Here is a 16801-nt window from a genome sequence, read left to right as displayed (position 1 = left end):
GAACGCGAAGTCCAGGTCCCGTCCCACCGCGTCCATTAACCGCTGGAACGTCTGTGCGGCATTCTTCAGGCCGAACGGCATGCGGAGGAACTCGAAAAGGCCAAACGGGGTGATGAGAGCCGTTTTGGGGACGTCGTCAGGATGCATCCGGATTTGATGGTACCCTCGGACGAGGTCTACCTTGGAGAAGATCCGTGCGCCGTGCAGATTTGCTGCAAGGTCCTGAATGTGTGGCACAGGGTAGCGGTCCGGTGTGGTAGCCTCGTTCAGCCTGCGGTAGTCGCCACACGGTCTCCAGCACAGTCGCTCTGGGCACCATGTGCAGGGGGGAGGCCCATGGGCTGTCGGACCGCCGGATGATCCCCAATTCCTCCATCCTCTGGAACTCCTCCTTCGCCAGTCGGAGCTTGTCCGGGGGAAGCTGCCGAGCGCGGGCGTGGAGGGGTGGTCCCTGGGTCGGGATGTGGTGCTGTACGCCGTGCCTGGGCATGGCCGCTGTGAACTGCGGTGCCAGAACCGATGGGAAATCCGCCAGGACCCTGGTGAAGTCATTGTCGGACAGCGTGATGGAGCCGAGGTGAGGGGCTGGCAACTGGGCTGCACCCAGGGAGAACGTCTGAAAGGTCTCGGCGTGGACCAGTCTCTTCCTGGGCAGGTCGACCAGTAGGCTGTGAGCCCGCAAAAAATCCGCACCCAGAAGCGGTTGGGCTACGGCGGCCAGTGTGAAGTCCCACGTGAACTGGCTGGAGCCGAACTGTAGCTGCACCTGACGGGTGCCATAGGTCCTTACTGTGCTGCCATTCACGGCCCTCAGGGGGGGACCCGATGCCCTGCTGCGGGTGTCGTAACTTGTCGGGTAAAACGTTGATCTCAGCCCCAGTATCGACCAAAAACCGGCGTCCCGACCTTCTATCCCACACATACAGGAGGCTATCCCGATGGCCAGCCGCCGTAGCCATCAGCGGCGGCTGGCCCTGGCGTTTCCCGGGAACTTGCAGGGCGGGCGACAACGGCGGGCTTCTGCGCCCCACCGCTGGTGGTAGAAGCACCAGTGTTCATTGGGCCGGGGGTTGGCAGGCTCTGCGGCCGGGCCTGGACTGGTTTGCTGCCGGGAGCGGGGCTGGGAGATCTGTGCGATGGACGCCCCGCTCACCTTTTTGGCGTTCCACAGCAAGTCCGCCCGGGCTGCCGCCTTCCGGGGGTCACTGAAATCCGCGTCGGATAGCAGCAGGCGTATGTCCTCGGGCAGCTGCTCCAGGAATTCCTGCTCAAACATGAGGCATGTGTGTCCGTCGGCCAGAGACAACATCTCATTCATTAAAGCCGATGGAGGTCTGTCGCCCAAGCCATCCAGGTGCAGTAAACGGGCAGCCCACTCGCGCCGTGAGAGTCCGAAAGTCCTGAGGAGCAGGGCTTTGAATTCTGTGTACTTGCCGTCTGCCGGGGGCGACTGTACGAACTCCGCGACCTGGGCCACTGTGACCTGGTCGAGGGAGCTCACCACGTAGTAGTAGCGGGAGTCTTCTGAGGTGATCTGGCGAACGTGGAATTGGGCTTTGGCTTGCTGGAACCATAGGATCGGGCGCTGTGTCCAGAAACCCGGCAGTTTCAACGAAACTGCATGAACAGAGGCGGCGTCGGTCATTTCTGGTCCAAAAATCGTTTGGACTGTCGGGGTCACCAATTGTACCGGTGTGCTACACGCAGCGCTAAAATTACGACACGGAGTCGGTAACTGCAGTCGAAGGCAAAAACTTTATTCGAAATCTTCAGCCTCACTTTTAAGCCTCCCTCAACCTGCCCCCCATGGTGCAGAGGCTCCAAAGCTCTGTGCTTGCAAACCCCCGTAGGCTATCTAATTGTGAGTCGGTTCGGATGCGCCAGGAAATGGGTCGCCACAAGCTACTCGTTTTCACAGATGCTGCCTGGCCTGCTGAGTTCCTCCAGCATTTTGAGTGTGTTGCTTCAGCACCCCCCCCCCCCCACCCCGCCGGCAGTGTGCATGTTTTGTTTTACAATCACAGTGGATTTAATTTGGCTTTTTTTGACTTTGAACAACAGAAAAGACACTTTTGTGTCAAAGTGAAAATAGACCTCTACAAAGTGATCTAAATTAATTACAAATATCAAACACAAAATAATTGCTCATCCCCTTCAAGTCAGTATTTAGTAGCTGCACCTTTGGCAGCAATTACAGCCTTGAGTCTGTGAGGACAGGTCTCTCTCAGCTTTGCACATCTGGACATTGCAATTTCTCCCCATTCTTCTTTACAAAACCGCTCAAGCTCTGTCAGACTGCACGGGGTTCACGAGTGGACGGCCCTTTTCAAGTCCAGCCACAAATTCTCAACTGGATTGAGGTCTGGACTCTGACTGCAGGACATTAACTTTGTTGTTTTTAAGCCATTCCTGTGTAGCTTTGGCTTTATGCTTGTGGTCATTGTCTTGCTGGAAAACAAATCTCCCAAGTTGCAGTTCTCTTGCAGACTGCATCAGGTTTTCCTCCAGGATTTCCCTGTATTTTGCTGCATTGACTTTACCCTCTACCTTCACAAGCCTTCCAGGACCTGTTGTAGTGAAGCATCCCCACCACCCTGCTTCACAGTAATGTTGGTGTGTTTTTGCTGATGTATGCTGTTCAGCTTACACCAAACATAGTGTCTTCTGACAGCCAAAAAGCTCAATTTTAGTTTCATCAGACTGTAGAACCTTCTTCCAGCTGACTGCAGACTCTCCTTCCCACGTGCCTTCTGGCAAACTCCAGCTGAGATTTCAGGAGAGGCTTTTTTTCAATTTGACTTTTTTTGCCACTGATCAACAGAAATGTTGACTTCTCCCATAAAGCTGTGACTGGTGGAGCACCCGGGCAACAGTTGCTGTATACGCAGTCTCTCCCATCTCAGCCACTGAGGCTTGTAACTCCAGATCTGTCGTCAGTCTCTTGGTGACCTCCCTCACTAATCTTCTTGCACGGTCACTCAGTTTTTGAGGACGACCTGCTCCAGGCAAATTTACAGCTGTGCCATATTCTTTCTATTTCTTGATGATTGACTTCACTGTACTCCAAAGGATATTCAGCAACTTTGAAATTTTCTTGTATCCGTCTCCTGATTTGTACTTTTCAATAACCTTTTTGTGGAGTGTTCTTTTGTCCTCATGCTGTAATTTTTGCCAGGATACCGACTCACCAGCAGTCGGACCTTCCAGATACAGGTGTATTTTTACTACAGTCAATTGAAACATCTTAACTGCACACAGGTCACCAAAAGCAGATTTCCATTTAACTAGTTAAGTGATTTCTAAAACTAATTGGCTGCACCAGTCATGATTTGGTGTGTCATATTAAAGGGATGTGATTACTTATGCAATCGATTATTTTATGTTTTATATTTGTAATTAATTTGGATCACTTTGTAGAGATCTGTTTTCACTTTGACAGAAGAGTCTTTTTCTGTTGATCGGTGTCAGAAAATGGCAAATTAAATCCCCTGTGATTCAATGTTATAAAACATGAAAACTTGCAAGGAGAGTGAATAATTTCTACAGGCACTGTATATAGTTAGGGTGCCGAAGACTTTTGTATTTGTCGATGTGGAGTGGAGAGCGAGTTTGTAAATGCGCCGGGAGCAAAAGCTGTTAGGAAAGGTGAGGCTGGAGTGCCGTGGGAGGGGTGTAAGACAAGTAGCAAAGAAGGAGTGCCGGGGGTGGGGCAGATAGATCCAGCTCTGAGATGCAAGGCAAGGTAATTTGATTCCAAACAATTGGTTTATTGATCATTTCAGAATGTCTCTCTGGTGCTTCCCACTACCTCCCCTCTCCCTTCCCTACTTCTTGCCCCCTTCCCACTCTCAGTCCACAACAGAGCCCCATATCAGAATCAGGTTTATCATCACTCACATATGTCATGAAATTTGTTTATTGTACGGCAGCAGAACAGAGCAATACATAAGATTACTACAGTATTGTGCAAAACTCTGAGCCACTCTAGCTGTGCCCAGACTGTAAATTACACAATTTTTACAAGAAAGAACAGGACTAGAACAAAAACAAAGTGCATATACTGAGGTAGTGATTGGGGTTGTGCCGGTCAGTTCAGGAACCGAACGGTTGAAGGGAAGTCGTTGTTCCTGAACCTGGTGGTGTGGGACTGCAGGCTTCAGCGCCTCCTGCCCGGTGGGAGCTGTGAGAAGGTGGCCTGGCCCGGATGGTGGGGGTCTCTGATAATGGTGTTGCCTCCTGTAGATACGACCGATGGTGGGGAGGGATGTGTCTGTGACGTCCACTCCTCTCTGAGGCGTTGTATGTTTCTGTGCATTCAATTTGTGGTACCAGACGGGATACTTCCAACAGTACATTTGCAGAGGTTTGTAAGAGTGTTCAGTGACAAGCCGGGCCTCCTTAACTTCCTAAGGAAGTGAAAAGGTGTGTGTTTCTTGTAGCTGCATCTACACTCAGTGGCCACTCTGACAGATATACCTGAACACCAGCTCGTTACTGCAAATATCTCATCAGCCAATCAGCTGGCAGCAACTCAGAGGTGCAGTTGTTATTTAGAAAGGGGAAGGGAGTTTGATCATGGAAGGATTATTGGTGCCAGATGGGGTGGTTTGAGTATCTCAGAAACTGCTGATCTCCTGGGATTTCGGAGACAATGGTCTCTAGAGTTTGCAGAGAATGGGGCAAAAACGCCTTGTTAATGAGGGAGGTCAGAGGAAAATGGCTAGACTGGTTCAAGCTAACAGGAAGGCAACAATAACTGAAATAGCCATGTGTTACAACGGTGGTGACCAGAACAGCATCCCTGAACTCACATCACATTGAAGTGGATGGGCTACGGCAGCAGAACACCATGAACATACACTTAGTGACCACCTACAGGAGGTAGCTAATAAAGTGGCCATTGAGTATATGTGCTGGGCTTAGGAGTTTAAAGCTTCTGATCCCCTAATGTATGTTGTACAACCCCTTGCCACTCCTTCCGCTGCTACCAGCAGACCCACCTCCCCTCTACGTTCCCCAGTATACAACCCCTTCTCCCGTCTCCAGCTAAGCTGGATGCTGTTAGCTTGAGAATACTCATCTCCTTTTGTTTCTTTCATCTCCTTCCACTTCACCTGTCACCTCGGGACTCCGCTACTCTGAGTTCCCCCCTCCCCTCCTCGTGCTCTGAGCTCCCCCTCCCCTCCTCCTCATGCTCTGAGCTCCCCCCTCCCCCCTTTTCGTGCTCTGAGCTCCCCCCTCCCCCCTTCTCGTGCTCTGAGCTCCCCCCTCCCCTCCTCGTGCCCTGAGCTCCCCCCTCCCCTCCTCCTCATGCTCTGAGCTCCCCCCTCCCCCCTTCTCGTGCTCTGAGCTCCCCCCTCCCCCCTTCTCGTGCTCTGAGCTCCCCCCTCCCCTCCTCCTCATGCTCTGAGCTCCCCCCTCCCCTCCTCCTCGTGCCCTGAGCTCCCCCTTCCCCTCCTCCTCATGCTCTGAGCTCCCCCCTCCCCTCCTCCTCATGCTCTGAGCTCCCCCCTCCCCCCTTCTCGTGCTCTGAGCTCCCCCCTCCCCCCTTCTCGTGCTCTGAGCTCCCCCCTCCCCTCCTCCTCGTGCCCTGAGCTCCCCCCTCCCCTCCTCCTCATGCTCTGAGCTCCCCCCTCCCCCCTTCTCGTGCTCTGAGCTCCCCCCTCCCCCCTTCTCGTGCTCTGAGCTCCCCCCTCCCCTCCTCGTGCCCTGAGCTCCCCCCTCCCCTCCTCCTCAATCTCTGAGCTCCCCCCTCCCCTCCTCCTCATGCTCTGAGCTCCCCCCTCCCCCCTTCTCGTGCTCTGAGCTCCCCCCTCCCCCCTTCTCGTGCTCTGAGCTCCCCCCTCCCCTCCTCCTCATGCCCTGAGCTCCCCCCTCCCCTCTTCCTCGTGCCCTGAGCTCCCCCTTCCCCTCCTCCTCATGCTCTGAGCTCCCCCCTCCCCCCTTCTCGTGATCTGAGCTCCCCCCTCACCCCCTCATGCTCTGAGCTCCCCCTCCCCTCCTCCTCGTGCCCTGAGCTCCCCCCTCCCCTCCTCCTCAATCTCTGAGCTCCCCCCTCCCCTCCTCCTCATGCTCTGAGCTCCCCCCTCCCCCCTTTTCGTGCTCTGAGCTCCCCCTCCCCCCTCCTCGTGCCCTGAGTCTCCTCCTCGTGCCCTGAGTCTCCCATGAGTCTGCTCCTCGTGCCCTGAGTCTCCCATGAGTCTCCTCCTCGTGCCCTGAGTCTCCCATGAGTCCCCTCCTCGTGCCCTGAGTCTCCCGTGAGTCTCCTCCTCGTGCCCTGAGTCTCCTCCTCGTGCTGTGAGTCTCCCATGAGTCTCCTCCTCGTGCCCTGAGTCTCCCGTGAGTCTCCTCCTCGTGCCCTGTCTCCCATGAGTCCCCTCCTCGTGCCCTGAGTCTCCCGTGAGTCTCCTCCTCGTGCCGTGAGTCTCCCGTGAGTCTCCTCCTCGTGCCCTGAGTCTCCCGTGAGTCTCCTCCTCGTGCCCTGAGTCTCCCGTGAGTCTGCTCCTCGTGCCCTGAGTCTCCCGTGAGTCTCCTCCTCGTGCCCTGAGTCTACCGTGAGTCCCCTCCTCGTGCCCTGAGTCTCCCGTGAGTCCCCTCCTCGTGCCCTGAGTCTCCCGTGAGTCTCCTCCTCGTGCCCTGAGTCTCCCGTGAGTCCCCTCCTCGTGCCCTGAGTCTCCCGTGAGTCTCCTCCTCGTGCCCTGAGTCTCCCATGAGTCTCCTCCTCGTGCCCTGAGTCTCCCATGAGTCTCCTCCTCGTGCACTGGGTCTCCCATGAGTCTCCTCCTCGTGCTCTGAGTCTCCCATGAGTCCCCCCTCCTGGTGCCCTGAGTCTCCTCCTCGTGCCCTGAGTCTCCCATGAGTCCCCTCCTCGTGCCCTGAGCCTCCCATGAGTCCCCCCTCCTGGTGCCCTGAGTCTCCTCCTCGTGCCCTGAGTCTCCCATGAGTCCCCTCCTCGTGCCCTGAGTCTCCCGTGAGTCCCCTCCTCGTGCCCTGAGTCTCCCATGAGTCCCCTCCTCGTGCCCTGAGTCTCCCATGAGTCCCTTCCTCGTGCCCTGATTCTCCCGTGAGTCTCCTCCTCGTGCCCTGAGTCTCCCGTGAGTCTCCTCCTCGTGCCCTGAGTCTCCCATGAGTCCCCTCCTCGTGCCCTGATTCTCCCGTGAGTCTCCTCCTCGTGCCCTGAGTCTCCCGTGAGTCCCCTCCTCGTGCCCTGAGTCTCCCATGAGTCCCCTCCTCGTGCCCTGAGTCTCCCATGAGTCCCCTCCTCGTGCCCTGATTCTCCCGTGAGTCTCCTCCTCGTGCCCTGATTCTCCCGTTGAGTCTCCTCCTCGTGCCCTGATTCTCCCATGAGTCCCCTCCTCGTGCCCTGAGTCTCCCATGAGTCCCCTCCTCGTGCCCTGAGTCTCCCGTGAGTCTCCTCCTCGTGCCCTGAGTCTCCCATGAGTCCCCTCCTCGTGCCCTGAGTCTCGTGCCAGAGACTTCAAGGGGTGACCTGCGGAGGACTGCGGTATCCTGCAGATCGGAGGCAGGATGATGTGTCCATGCCTTTCAAAGCCACATAAACATCTTGCTGCACATAAACATGGTGCCTGTTTGCTGGCCATTTGAGTTCCCGTGGTGAGCCAAGACATGAGAACGCAGAGAGTCCTGCACAGAAGCAAGCCCTTCTGTCCATTTCATCTGTGCTAACTACAAATAAATCCAGTGTGTGTGTGTGAGAGAGATATGAGTACGTTTGGAATTGAACCCCATCTCTCGGGCTGTGAGAAGTTGTACAAACTTGGGTGGTTTTCTCTGGAGCAGTGCTGGCTGAGGGCAGACCTGATAGGGATTTGTAAGATAATTGGAGGTAGAGATAGAAGAGACAGCTGGTGTCTTCCCCCACCAAGGTGAAAATGCATAATACCTGAGGGCCTGTATTTAAGGTGAGGGGGGGAAAGTTCAAAGGAGACGTGCAGAGCCAGTTTTTTTGCACCAACAGTGGTGGGTACCTGGAATGTGCTGTTGGGGTGGTGATGGGGGCAGAGATGATTAGGGCAGTTTAGATGCCCAGACACACAATAAATATAAGACAGGAGCAGAATTATCTGCTCAGCCTTCCACCATGGCTAATCCTTGTTCCCCTCCTCAGCTCCACTCCCCAACCTTCTCCCCATAACCTTTGATGCCCCAGATGTGCAGGAATGGAGGGCGATGTGTGTGTTGATCTACTAGTTTAATTGGTTCAGCACAACATGGTGACCCAGACGTGTGATCCTCCAGCTGTTTTGTGTCCTAACCAAAGACACCATGGGACTCATACCAGTTGTGACAGAGTCTGTATGTGACCCCACCCCCCACCCTCCAAATAGCTCTCTGGTTTCCTGCATCGTCCCAACAAGGCTGGTTAATTAGCCTGTGTAAATTGCGCACCTTCCCCCAGCATATGGACAGCCGGGGGTGGGGCGGTGAGCTCTTGGATGGTGTTTGCCAATGGTAGTCTAAAGGACCTGTTTCCGAGCTTGATGACTCCACAACTCTCACTTCCTGTTTGCGCAGGGAGAACATGAGAGCCAACAGACTTACCCCTCTCCAGCAGAGACCAGGAGCCGTTTCTCTGCCTCCCTTCCCCCCGCTGCTCTCACACAGGCCGCCCTGCCTGACGCAAGCCTTATTTATAGTTGCAGCAGTTCTGAGACTGAGAAAGCGGAACTCTTGCCTGCGGACAGAGGGGATGATAGTCTCGATAGCAACACAGGAACTGACCTCACCCAGGCTGGTGAAGGAACCTGCTGGGGCCAGGAGTCCAAAGAGCAACTCGGTTACTGAGTGGAGGGGGAATTAGTCATGCCTGTGGTAGCACTTTGAACCAGACCCCTCACCTTCCTCCTGTTATATATAAACACACTCTCACGCACAGACACACGCATGCACGCGCACACACACACACACACACACACACACTCTCACACACAGAGACAGACAGACAGACACACGCACACACACACACAGGCGCACACACGCACAGATACGCACGCACACACACACACACTCTCACACACAGAGACAGACAGACAGACACACGCACACACACACACAGGCGCACACACGCACAGATACGCACGCACACACACACACACTCTCACACACAGAGACAGACAGACACACGCACACACACGCACAGGCGCACACACACGCATAGATACGCACGCACGCACGCACACACGCACACACACTCTCACACACAGAGACAGACAGACACACACGCACACACACTCACTCACTCTCACACACCCAGACAGACACACACGCACACACACACACACATTCACACACCCAGACAGACACACACACACACACTCACTCACTCTCACACACAGAGACAGACAGACACACACACACACACTCACTCTCACACACAGAGATAGACAGACGCACACACACACACACACACACACACACACACACACACACACACACACTCACTCACTCTCACACACAGAGACAGACAGACAGACACACACACGCATGCCCGCCCGCCCTGCCAGGGGCTGTGTGCTTCATCTCTGTTACCCTAGCACCTCCGCCCCACCAGCCCCTCCCTGCCGCTCTGCAAGCCTCCTTCCCCTTTCAAAACTTCCTGCTGAGTCCAGGTTCAGGGTCAGCGCACCGCCCTGAGTTTCTGGTAGTAATTCCAGCACGCTGCCGCCTGTCTGCTGTCCTCGTGTAACGCAGCACGGCGTTCCCTCCCCTCCGCTCCTCCCACTGCAGAGCTCCTCCTTAACCTCCTCCGACAGCACAGCACTCCAATCTCATTGCCCCTCCTTCAGCATGGCGCTCCCTCCTCATTGCCCCTCCCTCGGCACACTCCACCCTCATTGCCCCTCCCTTGGCACATGCTCCCTCCTCGTTGCCCCTCCCTCGGCACACGCTCCCTCCTCATTGCCCCTCCCGCAGTGTTGCCCACTCATGCAGCGTGGTGCTTCCCTCAGCACCCCTCCCACTGCAACGCTCCATCATTGCTCCACTCTCACTGCCCATCCACAGCATGGCACTCTCTCCTCACCCTCCCTCACGTGGCAGGGTGCTCGTGCAGTGACTATCCCGTGGCACTCCCTCCTCACCCTCCCTCACGTGGCAGGGTGCTCGTGCAGTGACTATCCCGTGGCACTCTCTCCTCACCCTCCCTCACGTGGCAGGGTGCTCGTGCAGTGACTATCCCGTGGCACTCCCTCCTCACCCTCCCTCACGTGGCAGGGTGCTCGTGCAGTGACTATCCCGTGGCACTCCCTCCTCACCCTCCCTCACGTGGCAGGGTGCTCGTGCAGTGACTATCCCGTGGCACTCTCTCCTCACCCTCCCTCACGTGGCAGGGTGCTCGTGCAGTGACTATCCCGTGGCACTCTCTCCTCACCCTCCCTCACGTGGCAGGGTGCTCGTGCAGTGACTATCCCGTGGCACTCTCTCCTCACCCTCCCTCACGTGGCAGGGTGCTCGTGCAGTGACTATCCCGTGGCACTCTCTCCTCACCCTCCCTCACGTGGCAGGGTGCTCGTGCAGTGACTATCCCGTGGCACTCCCTCCTCACCGTCCCTCACGTGGCAGGGTGCTCGTGCAGTGACTATCCCGTGGCACTCTCTCCTCACCCTCCCTCACGTGGCAGGGTGCTCGTGCAGTGACTATCCCGTGGCACTCTCTCCTCACCCTCCCTCACGTGGCAGGGTGCTCGTGCAGTGACTATCCCGTGGCACTCCCTCCTCACCCTCCCTCACGTGGCAGGGTGCTCGTGCAGTGACTATCCCGTGGCACTCTCTCCTCACCCTCCCTCACGTGGCAGGGTGCTCGTGCAGTGACTATCCCGTGGCACTCCCTCCTCACCCTCCCTCACGTGGCAGGGTGCTCGTGCAGTGACTATCCCGTGGCACTCCCTCCTCACCCTCCCTCACGTGGCAGGGTGCTCGTGCAGTGACTATCCCGTGGCACTCTCTCCTCACCCTCCCTCACGTGGCAGGGTGCTCGTGCAGTGACTATCCCGTGGCACTCTCTCCTCACCCTCCCTCATGTGGCAGGGTGCTCGTGCAGTGACTATCCCGTGGCACTCTCTCCTCACCCTCCCTCACGTGGCAGGGTGCTCGTGCAGTGACTATCCCGTGGCACTCTCTCCTCACCCTCCCTCACGTGGCAGGGTGCTCGTGCAGTGACTATCCCGTGGCACTCTCTCCTCACCCTCCCTCACGTGGCAGGGTGCTCGTGCAGTGACTATCCCGTGGCACTCCCTCCTCACCCTCCCTCACGTGGCAGGGTGCTCGTGCAGTGACTATCCCGTGGCACTCTCTCCTCACCGTCCCTCACGTGGCAGGGTGCTCGTGCAGTGACTATCCCGTGGCACTCCCTCCTCACCCTCCCTCACGTGGCAGGGTGCTCGTGCAGTGACTATCCCGTGGCACTCTCTCTCAGCACACCACTCAAGACGCTCCCTCGATACTGCACTACCTTGTTCAGACTCAGGTTCACTAAAACCTGCAGAAGTTCCCCACCATCCCAGCTGCCCCCACCCCTGGAAGCAGGAATCTGGGCTGATTCCCTACCCACTTCCCCAGGAGGGAGCTGCCTTCTGCCCTCTCCTACCTCACCCCCATCCCCCCACATTCCCTCCGAGCTCAGGCCTTTATTTTGGCATCACTCAGTTCCAACCCTGGAGTCTTGGAATGCCAGTGGTTTGCCAGGGCCCTCAGCATTCCTCCCCTGGTCTGTCAGATGACGAGGGGCTGGCTCGGGCACACGCACCCTCAAGCCTGAACACAGATGAATCACATGCACTCCTGCCTGGCATGGCGGCATGCAGTAAGGGCAGCCGCAGCTATTGCAATGGAGTGTCAGAGCTCAGTTGTGGAGTCCTCTGTAAGGAGTTTGTACAGTCCCTTCTGCGACCGTGTGCATTTCCTCCCACAGTCCACAGATGTACCCATTAGTTCTGGCCATTGTAAACTGTCCTGTGATTAGGCAGGTTACGTCGGCGGGTCACTGGGCACTGTGGACTCATTAGGCTGGAGGTGCCTGTTCCAGGCTTTATGTCTAAATAAAAATAAATACACCAGGTGGTGTGGGTTTGTAACAAGATCCAGTGGCATGGCGGTTAGTCTAACGTTTCACGGCACCAACCTTCTGTGTTCGATTCTGTGAGAAGTTTCTACAATCTCCCTGTATTCATCAGGTGCTGCGGTTTCCTCCCACGTTCCAAACCCAGCGGGTTCGGGTCAGTAAGCTGACAACATGCAGGAATGTCTCCAGAATGTGCTGGGTGGTGCAAGCCACACCTTCACCGTATGTTTTGATATTTCGATGTGCATCTGGCAAAAAAAGTTTCTCCGAAACTTTGACTGTTAATTTTATCTCCACAGATGCTGGCTGACTTGCTGAGTTCCTCCAGCATCTTGTGTGTTGCTGCGTTGAGATGCTGGAAATCTGTTCCTGTCCCTGGACAGGCTTGCAAATGATTCTGTCCTGTATCCACACAGACTGTGGCGTGATGTGTAGGCGGAGGGGGAGTGAGGGGGTTGAGTGTCCTCAGGCCCTTGATGGGATGGTGTGGTGTTCACTGAGGTTCCTCTCTTTGTCTTCCCCCCACAGCGTGTAACGTGACCATCCACAAGAGCTGTAAGGATGTCCTGTCCTCTTGCACCAAAGTGAAACAGAAGGTAGGACCCTCTGACCCTGGAACCCACTCCACCTCTCCTCACTTTCCCCCTTTCCTTTACCCATCCCTCCCCTCCACCTTCCCCTGTCGCATGTCTCTCTCCTCCCTATCTTCCCTCCAACCTCCCCATCTTCCCCTTCCATCTTCTGTCTCTGCTCCCTCACCTGTCTCTCCCATGCCTCACCTCTCCCTCCCCTCTCCCCATTCATCCACCCCTCCTCGTCTATCCCCTCCCTGTCCCTCCCCTCTACTCCTCCCAGGATGCCCTGGACTGCCCCCTCAGAGGCCTCCGTCCCTCCGCCTGGACTTCGTACTTCACCCAGCCCCTCCCTCACTAACAGGGCCTTCCTGTGTCGATTTCAGCAGCTGAAGGCAGCCCAGGCCAAGAACAACTCAGCGTTGCATAATGTCTCCTTGCGACAGAAAGGTGAGTGAGCATACCTGGGCGAGGTTGGCTGGCAGTTTGGAAGGGGGTAGGCCTCTGACTTCCGGTACATCACCAATGTCTGCACACTGCATCTCGCTCTGTCCCTCCTCCCAGGTGAGGGATTTCCACCTGCCCTCGGTCTGGTTGGGGCAACCTTGCCCTCATTGAGAGATTACGATCTGCCCAAGGCCTGGTTGTTGAGCTGAGAGGCGCCCGGCCTGCATGGGTCCCCAGGCTGATCAGGGAAGGTGATGAGGGAGAGGGAGGAGAGTAGCCTGCCCTTCGCCCCATCCTGTCTATGCCATGCCACATTTCTTGATTCTCTTCTAACTTGTTCATCGTGCTGTGTGATAACCCCCGGTCCAGATGGGATGTTTCTCCTGGTTAAATGGAAGCTGTGATCATAGTCTCAGACTTCAGTGACTGTGAAAAATGTTCTCCAGAGTGTGTGGGTACAGTGTTTGGGTTTACCTCACTGCTAGGAACCAGGATCCAAGATAGAACTGAGATAAAAAATCTGGAAATCCAGAGCATCACACACAAAGTGCTGGAGGAACTCCACAAGTCAGGCAGCATCTATGGCGGTAAACAGCTTTTTGAGATGACTCCCTTCAGGCCTGGAAAGAAAAGGAGCAGAAGGACGCAGAAGCCTGACCTCACCTTTTCATTCTGCCTTCTGCCCTCACCCCCTCCCCAGTCCTGAAACATTCCTCTGTAGATGCTGTCTGACTTGCTGAGTTCCTGCAGCATTTTGTGTGTGGTGATCAGTGATGGAGTTAGCAGTTGCTAAAGAAAACTAGGATAGATTTATTGAAGGGATATAGTGACTTTGTATGAAGTGGTGGGACAATAGTGGGGTATGTGCAGTGGGTGTGGATTCATTAAGGAGTGTGTCCAAAACAGAACTGAGGCTGGAACGGGTGGGTTGCCTTGTGGGGAGTGAGCACAAAGGAGAATGGGGATGGGGGGGGAAATAAATCACCATGCTTCTCAACCCTGGTCTGTCATTCAATACGCTTAACCTCTCGATGCATCCGTATGCTGTCCGTCCTCTGGGTGATGAAGTTGTCCCTCAGGTTCCTGTTAAACCTCTTCCCTCTCACCTTCAACCTCTGCCCTCTAGTTCTTGATTCCCCAACTCTGGGGGAAAGACTGTGAGCTTTCACCCTGGGTCACCCCTTGTCCCCTTAGGCTCAAATGTTTAAAAAAAATACCAGCCTTAACTGGGTCCCTCAAATTCTGACAATGTCCTCTTAAATCTCCTGCACTCTTTCCAGCTTACTGATGTCTTTCCATAGCTAGACGACCAAAACCAAATACAATACTTCTAATGCGGCCTCACCAACTGCAACATAGCGCCCCAACCTCTACTCGGTGCCCTGATTGGCCAAGGCCGGCTTGTCAGACATCTCCTTCACTGGGCTGTCCACTCCCTGAAGAGTGACAGATAAAGCGGTTTCTCAGAGGAGACTGCGCTGTGGAGTTCCAAACTCGGAGTGAGCCTTGAGATGGGAGAGTGAGAGGAGCAGTGGGTGAAGTTTAAAGCTGAGAGCTGTGCAGTGTTGCGCTGTGGTTAAAAGAATAACAAACAGCAAAACATAGGTCACAGGAACAGGCCCTCGAGCCCACCATGTTGTACCATGCTCATTAAACTAGTAATCAAATGCCCAGTGAAACAAAACCTTTCAGCCTACACAATGTCCATTTCCCTCCATTCTCTGCACATCCAAACACCTCTATCATATCAGCCTCCACCACCAGCCCTAGCCGCACATTCCAGGGCGTGGGTGGAAAGTAGAGGCCTGTGGGGAGGAGATGTGGAGAAGGTGCAGACTCGGGCCATGTGGTGTAAACCCATGATTTTGGTTAAAACAGGCTCTTCGGCCCACCATGTTGTGTGGAATACCTAACTAAACGAATCCAACCTGCCTGCAGAATGGCCGTGACCCTGCCCAAGTATCTTGGAAATACCTCTGTAGTATCAGCCTCAGGAAGCATGTTCCACGGATCCGCCACTCTAAAAAAAACCTTATCTCGTACATCTCCTTTGAACTTGCCCCCTCACACCTTAAATGCATGCCCTTCAGTATTAGATATTTTGACCCTAGGGCAATGTCCAGTCTATCTATGCAGCTAATAATTTTATAAACCTCCATCAGGTCTCCCCCTACCTCCGCCATCCCAGTTTGGTGCAAGTTTGTCCAACCTTTCCTTACAGCACACACCCTCTAACCCAGTCTACATCCTCTCCTCTCTGAACGGCTCGCAGGGACAGGGAGAGATGTGGTTCCATGGGCAGAGTTTGTTGGAAGGGTCAGAAAAGGTCAAGAGGTTGAAAAACACCCAGGGCTTCACAAACAGAGGAGTTGAATCACAATGGACGCTTGTAAAACAATGGGTCAACTACAATGGGAGCATTGTGCTCCATTCTGACAGTCGCACACTGCCGGAGCCATATGAAGGCTTTCGGAGAGGATGCGGACGATTTAGTGGAAAGAGGGACTTCTGTGGAGAGACTGGAAAGGCTGGAATCTGCCCCGAGATGGTGGGGGTGGAATGGGGGCATTTATAATAATGAAGGAAATAGACAAGAGGCAAAAACCATTCCTCGTGGTGGGGCCAAAACCAAAGAAGGCAAGATGAGAGGGCCCGGGAGAGGAATCAAAAGTGAGGGGGCAGGAGCTGGAGTGTGGCTGCAGACAGGTTGTATTCTCAGGAGCTGGGTAAATATTTCACAAGGGGGAGTGTGTAAGGGTGAACCATTTGGGATGCTGTAATGGATGGGCTGATTGGCCTCGCTGTGAGAATCTTTCCTAGGCTGACCCGCTAAGTCAAGCAGATGTTTGGACTGGACCGGGGAGGAGGTGTGGAATGGGTGGTTTTATTGATGAGACCCTTTGACATCAATGTCCTTGGACGGGCGAGGGGCAAGGAGGAAGGGGGTGCAGTACGGGAGATCAGATGCTGACAGGGTCCATGAATCAGTCCCCACCCCACCCCACCCCTTCCTGTTCCATTGACAGAGTCAGGATAACCCTGATCTTCACTAGTGCACGGGTGGGCACAAGGCTTGTGACAGTAATGTTTCAGTATAACAATATCCCTTTGCTCCCTCTCCACCTCCCACCCCATATCTCCCCCTCCCACCCCGCATCTTTCCCTCTCTCTCCCTCCCACCCCGCATCTCTCCCTCCCACCTCCCCCTCTACCCCATATCTCTCCCTCCCTCCCCCCCTTCACCCCATATCTCTCCCTCCCACCCTGCATCTCACTCTCTCTCTCTCTCTCTCTCTCACTGTCTCTCTCTTTCTGGGTGTTGCACTTTCTATCTCTCTTTCAATCGTCCTCTATTCCTATTTTCTCCTTCCCTGCTTTTTTCTTCCACTTTGTCCATTTCCTCCCCTTTTTCTACTTTTCTCTTTCTCCATCTCTCACCCTTTCTGCTGACTCTGTCTCACAATTTGTCTGTCTCTCTCCCTTTTTGTCTCTTTACCTCCTCCCTCCCTCACTATTTCCATCCTGCTCTATCGTCCTCTCTACCCCTCATCAACCTGATCCCTCCCAATGGCTTTCACCCCTCCTGCCCCATCCCCCTCCCCGACACCTTCCTGTTCCCTGTTACTTTACTTCCCATGTCATATTCCTCCTCTCCCTGTCCCCTCCCCACCTCCCCACACCCATCCCCATTTTCCTCTTCCCGA

General features: G+C 55.1%; 1 protein-coding gene and 1 long non-coding RNA gene across 2 annotated transcripts in view; one reads left to right on the top strand and one right to left on the bottom strand.

Annotated features, from left to right (window-relative positions):
* LOC132399508 (uncharacterized) overlaps positions 1 to 10090 on the bottom strand; it is a 31605-nt gene extending 21515 nt beyond the window's left edge. The window contains exon 1 of the long non-coding RNA XR_009514013.1: positions 8563 to 10090. This is a non-coding gene — a long non-coding RNA (uncharacterized LOC132399508). The remainder of the gene's footprint in view (positions 1 to 8562) is intronic.
* The window catches only part of LOC132400062 (rho guanine nucleotide exchange factor 2-like), a 569765-nt gene that overhangs the window by 492947 nt on the left and 60017 nt on the right, over positions 1 to 16801 (top strand). The window contains 2 exon segments of the mRNA XM_059981145.1: positions 12607 to 12674; positions 13037 to 13100. Of these exon segments, the coding sequence (XP_059837128.1) occupies positions 12607 to 12674; positions 13037 to 13100 (132 nt within the window).

Source organism: Hypanus sabinus, chromosome 9, assembly GCF_030144855.1.
Source record: "Hypanus sabinus isolate sHypSab1 chromosome 9, sHypSab1.hap1, whole genome shotgun sequence".
Taxonomy (NCBI): domain Eukaryota; kingdom Metazoa; phylum Chordata; class Chondrichthyes; order Myliobatiformes; family Dasyatidae; genus Hypanus; species Hypanus sabinus.
The sequence above is the reverse complement of the archived record's forward strand: the minus strand, read 5'-3'. Positions and strand labels throughout refer to the sequence as shown.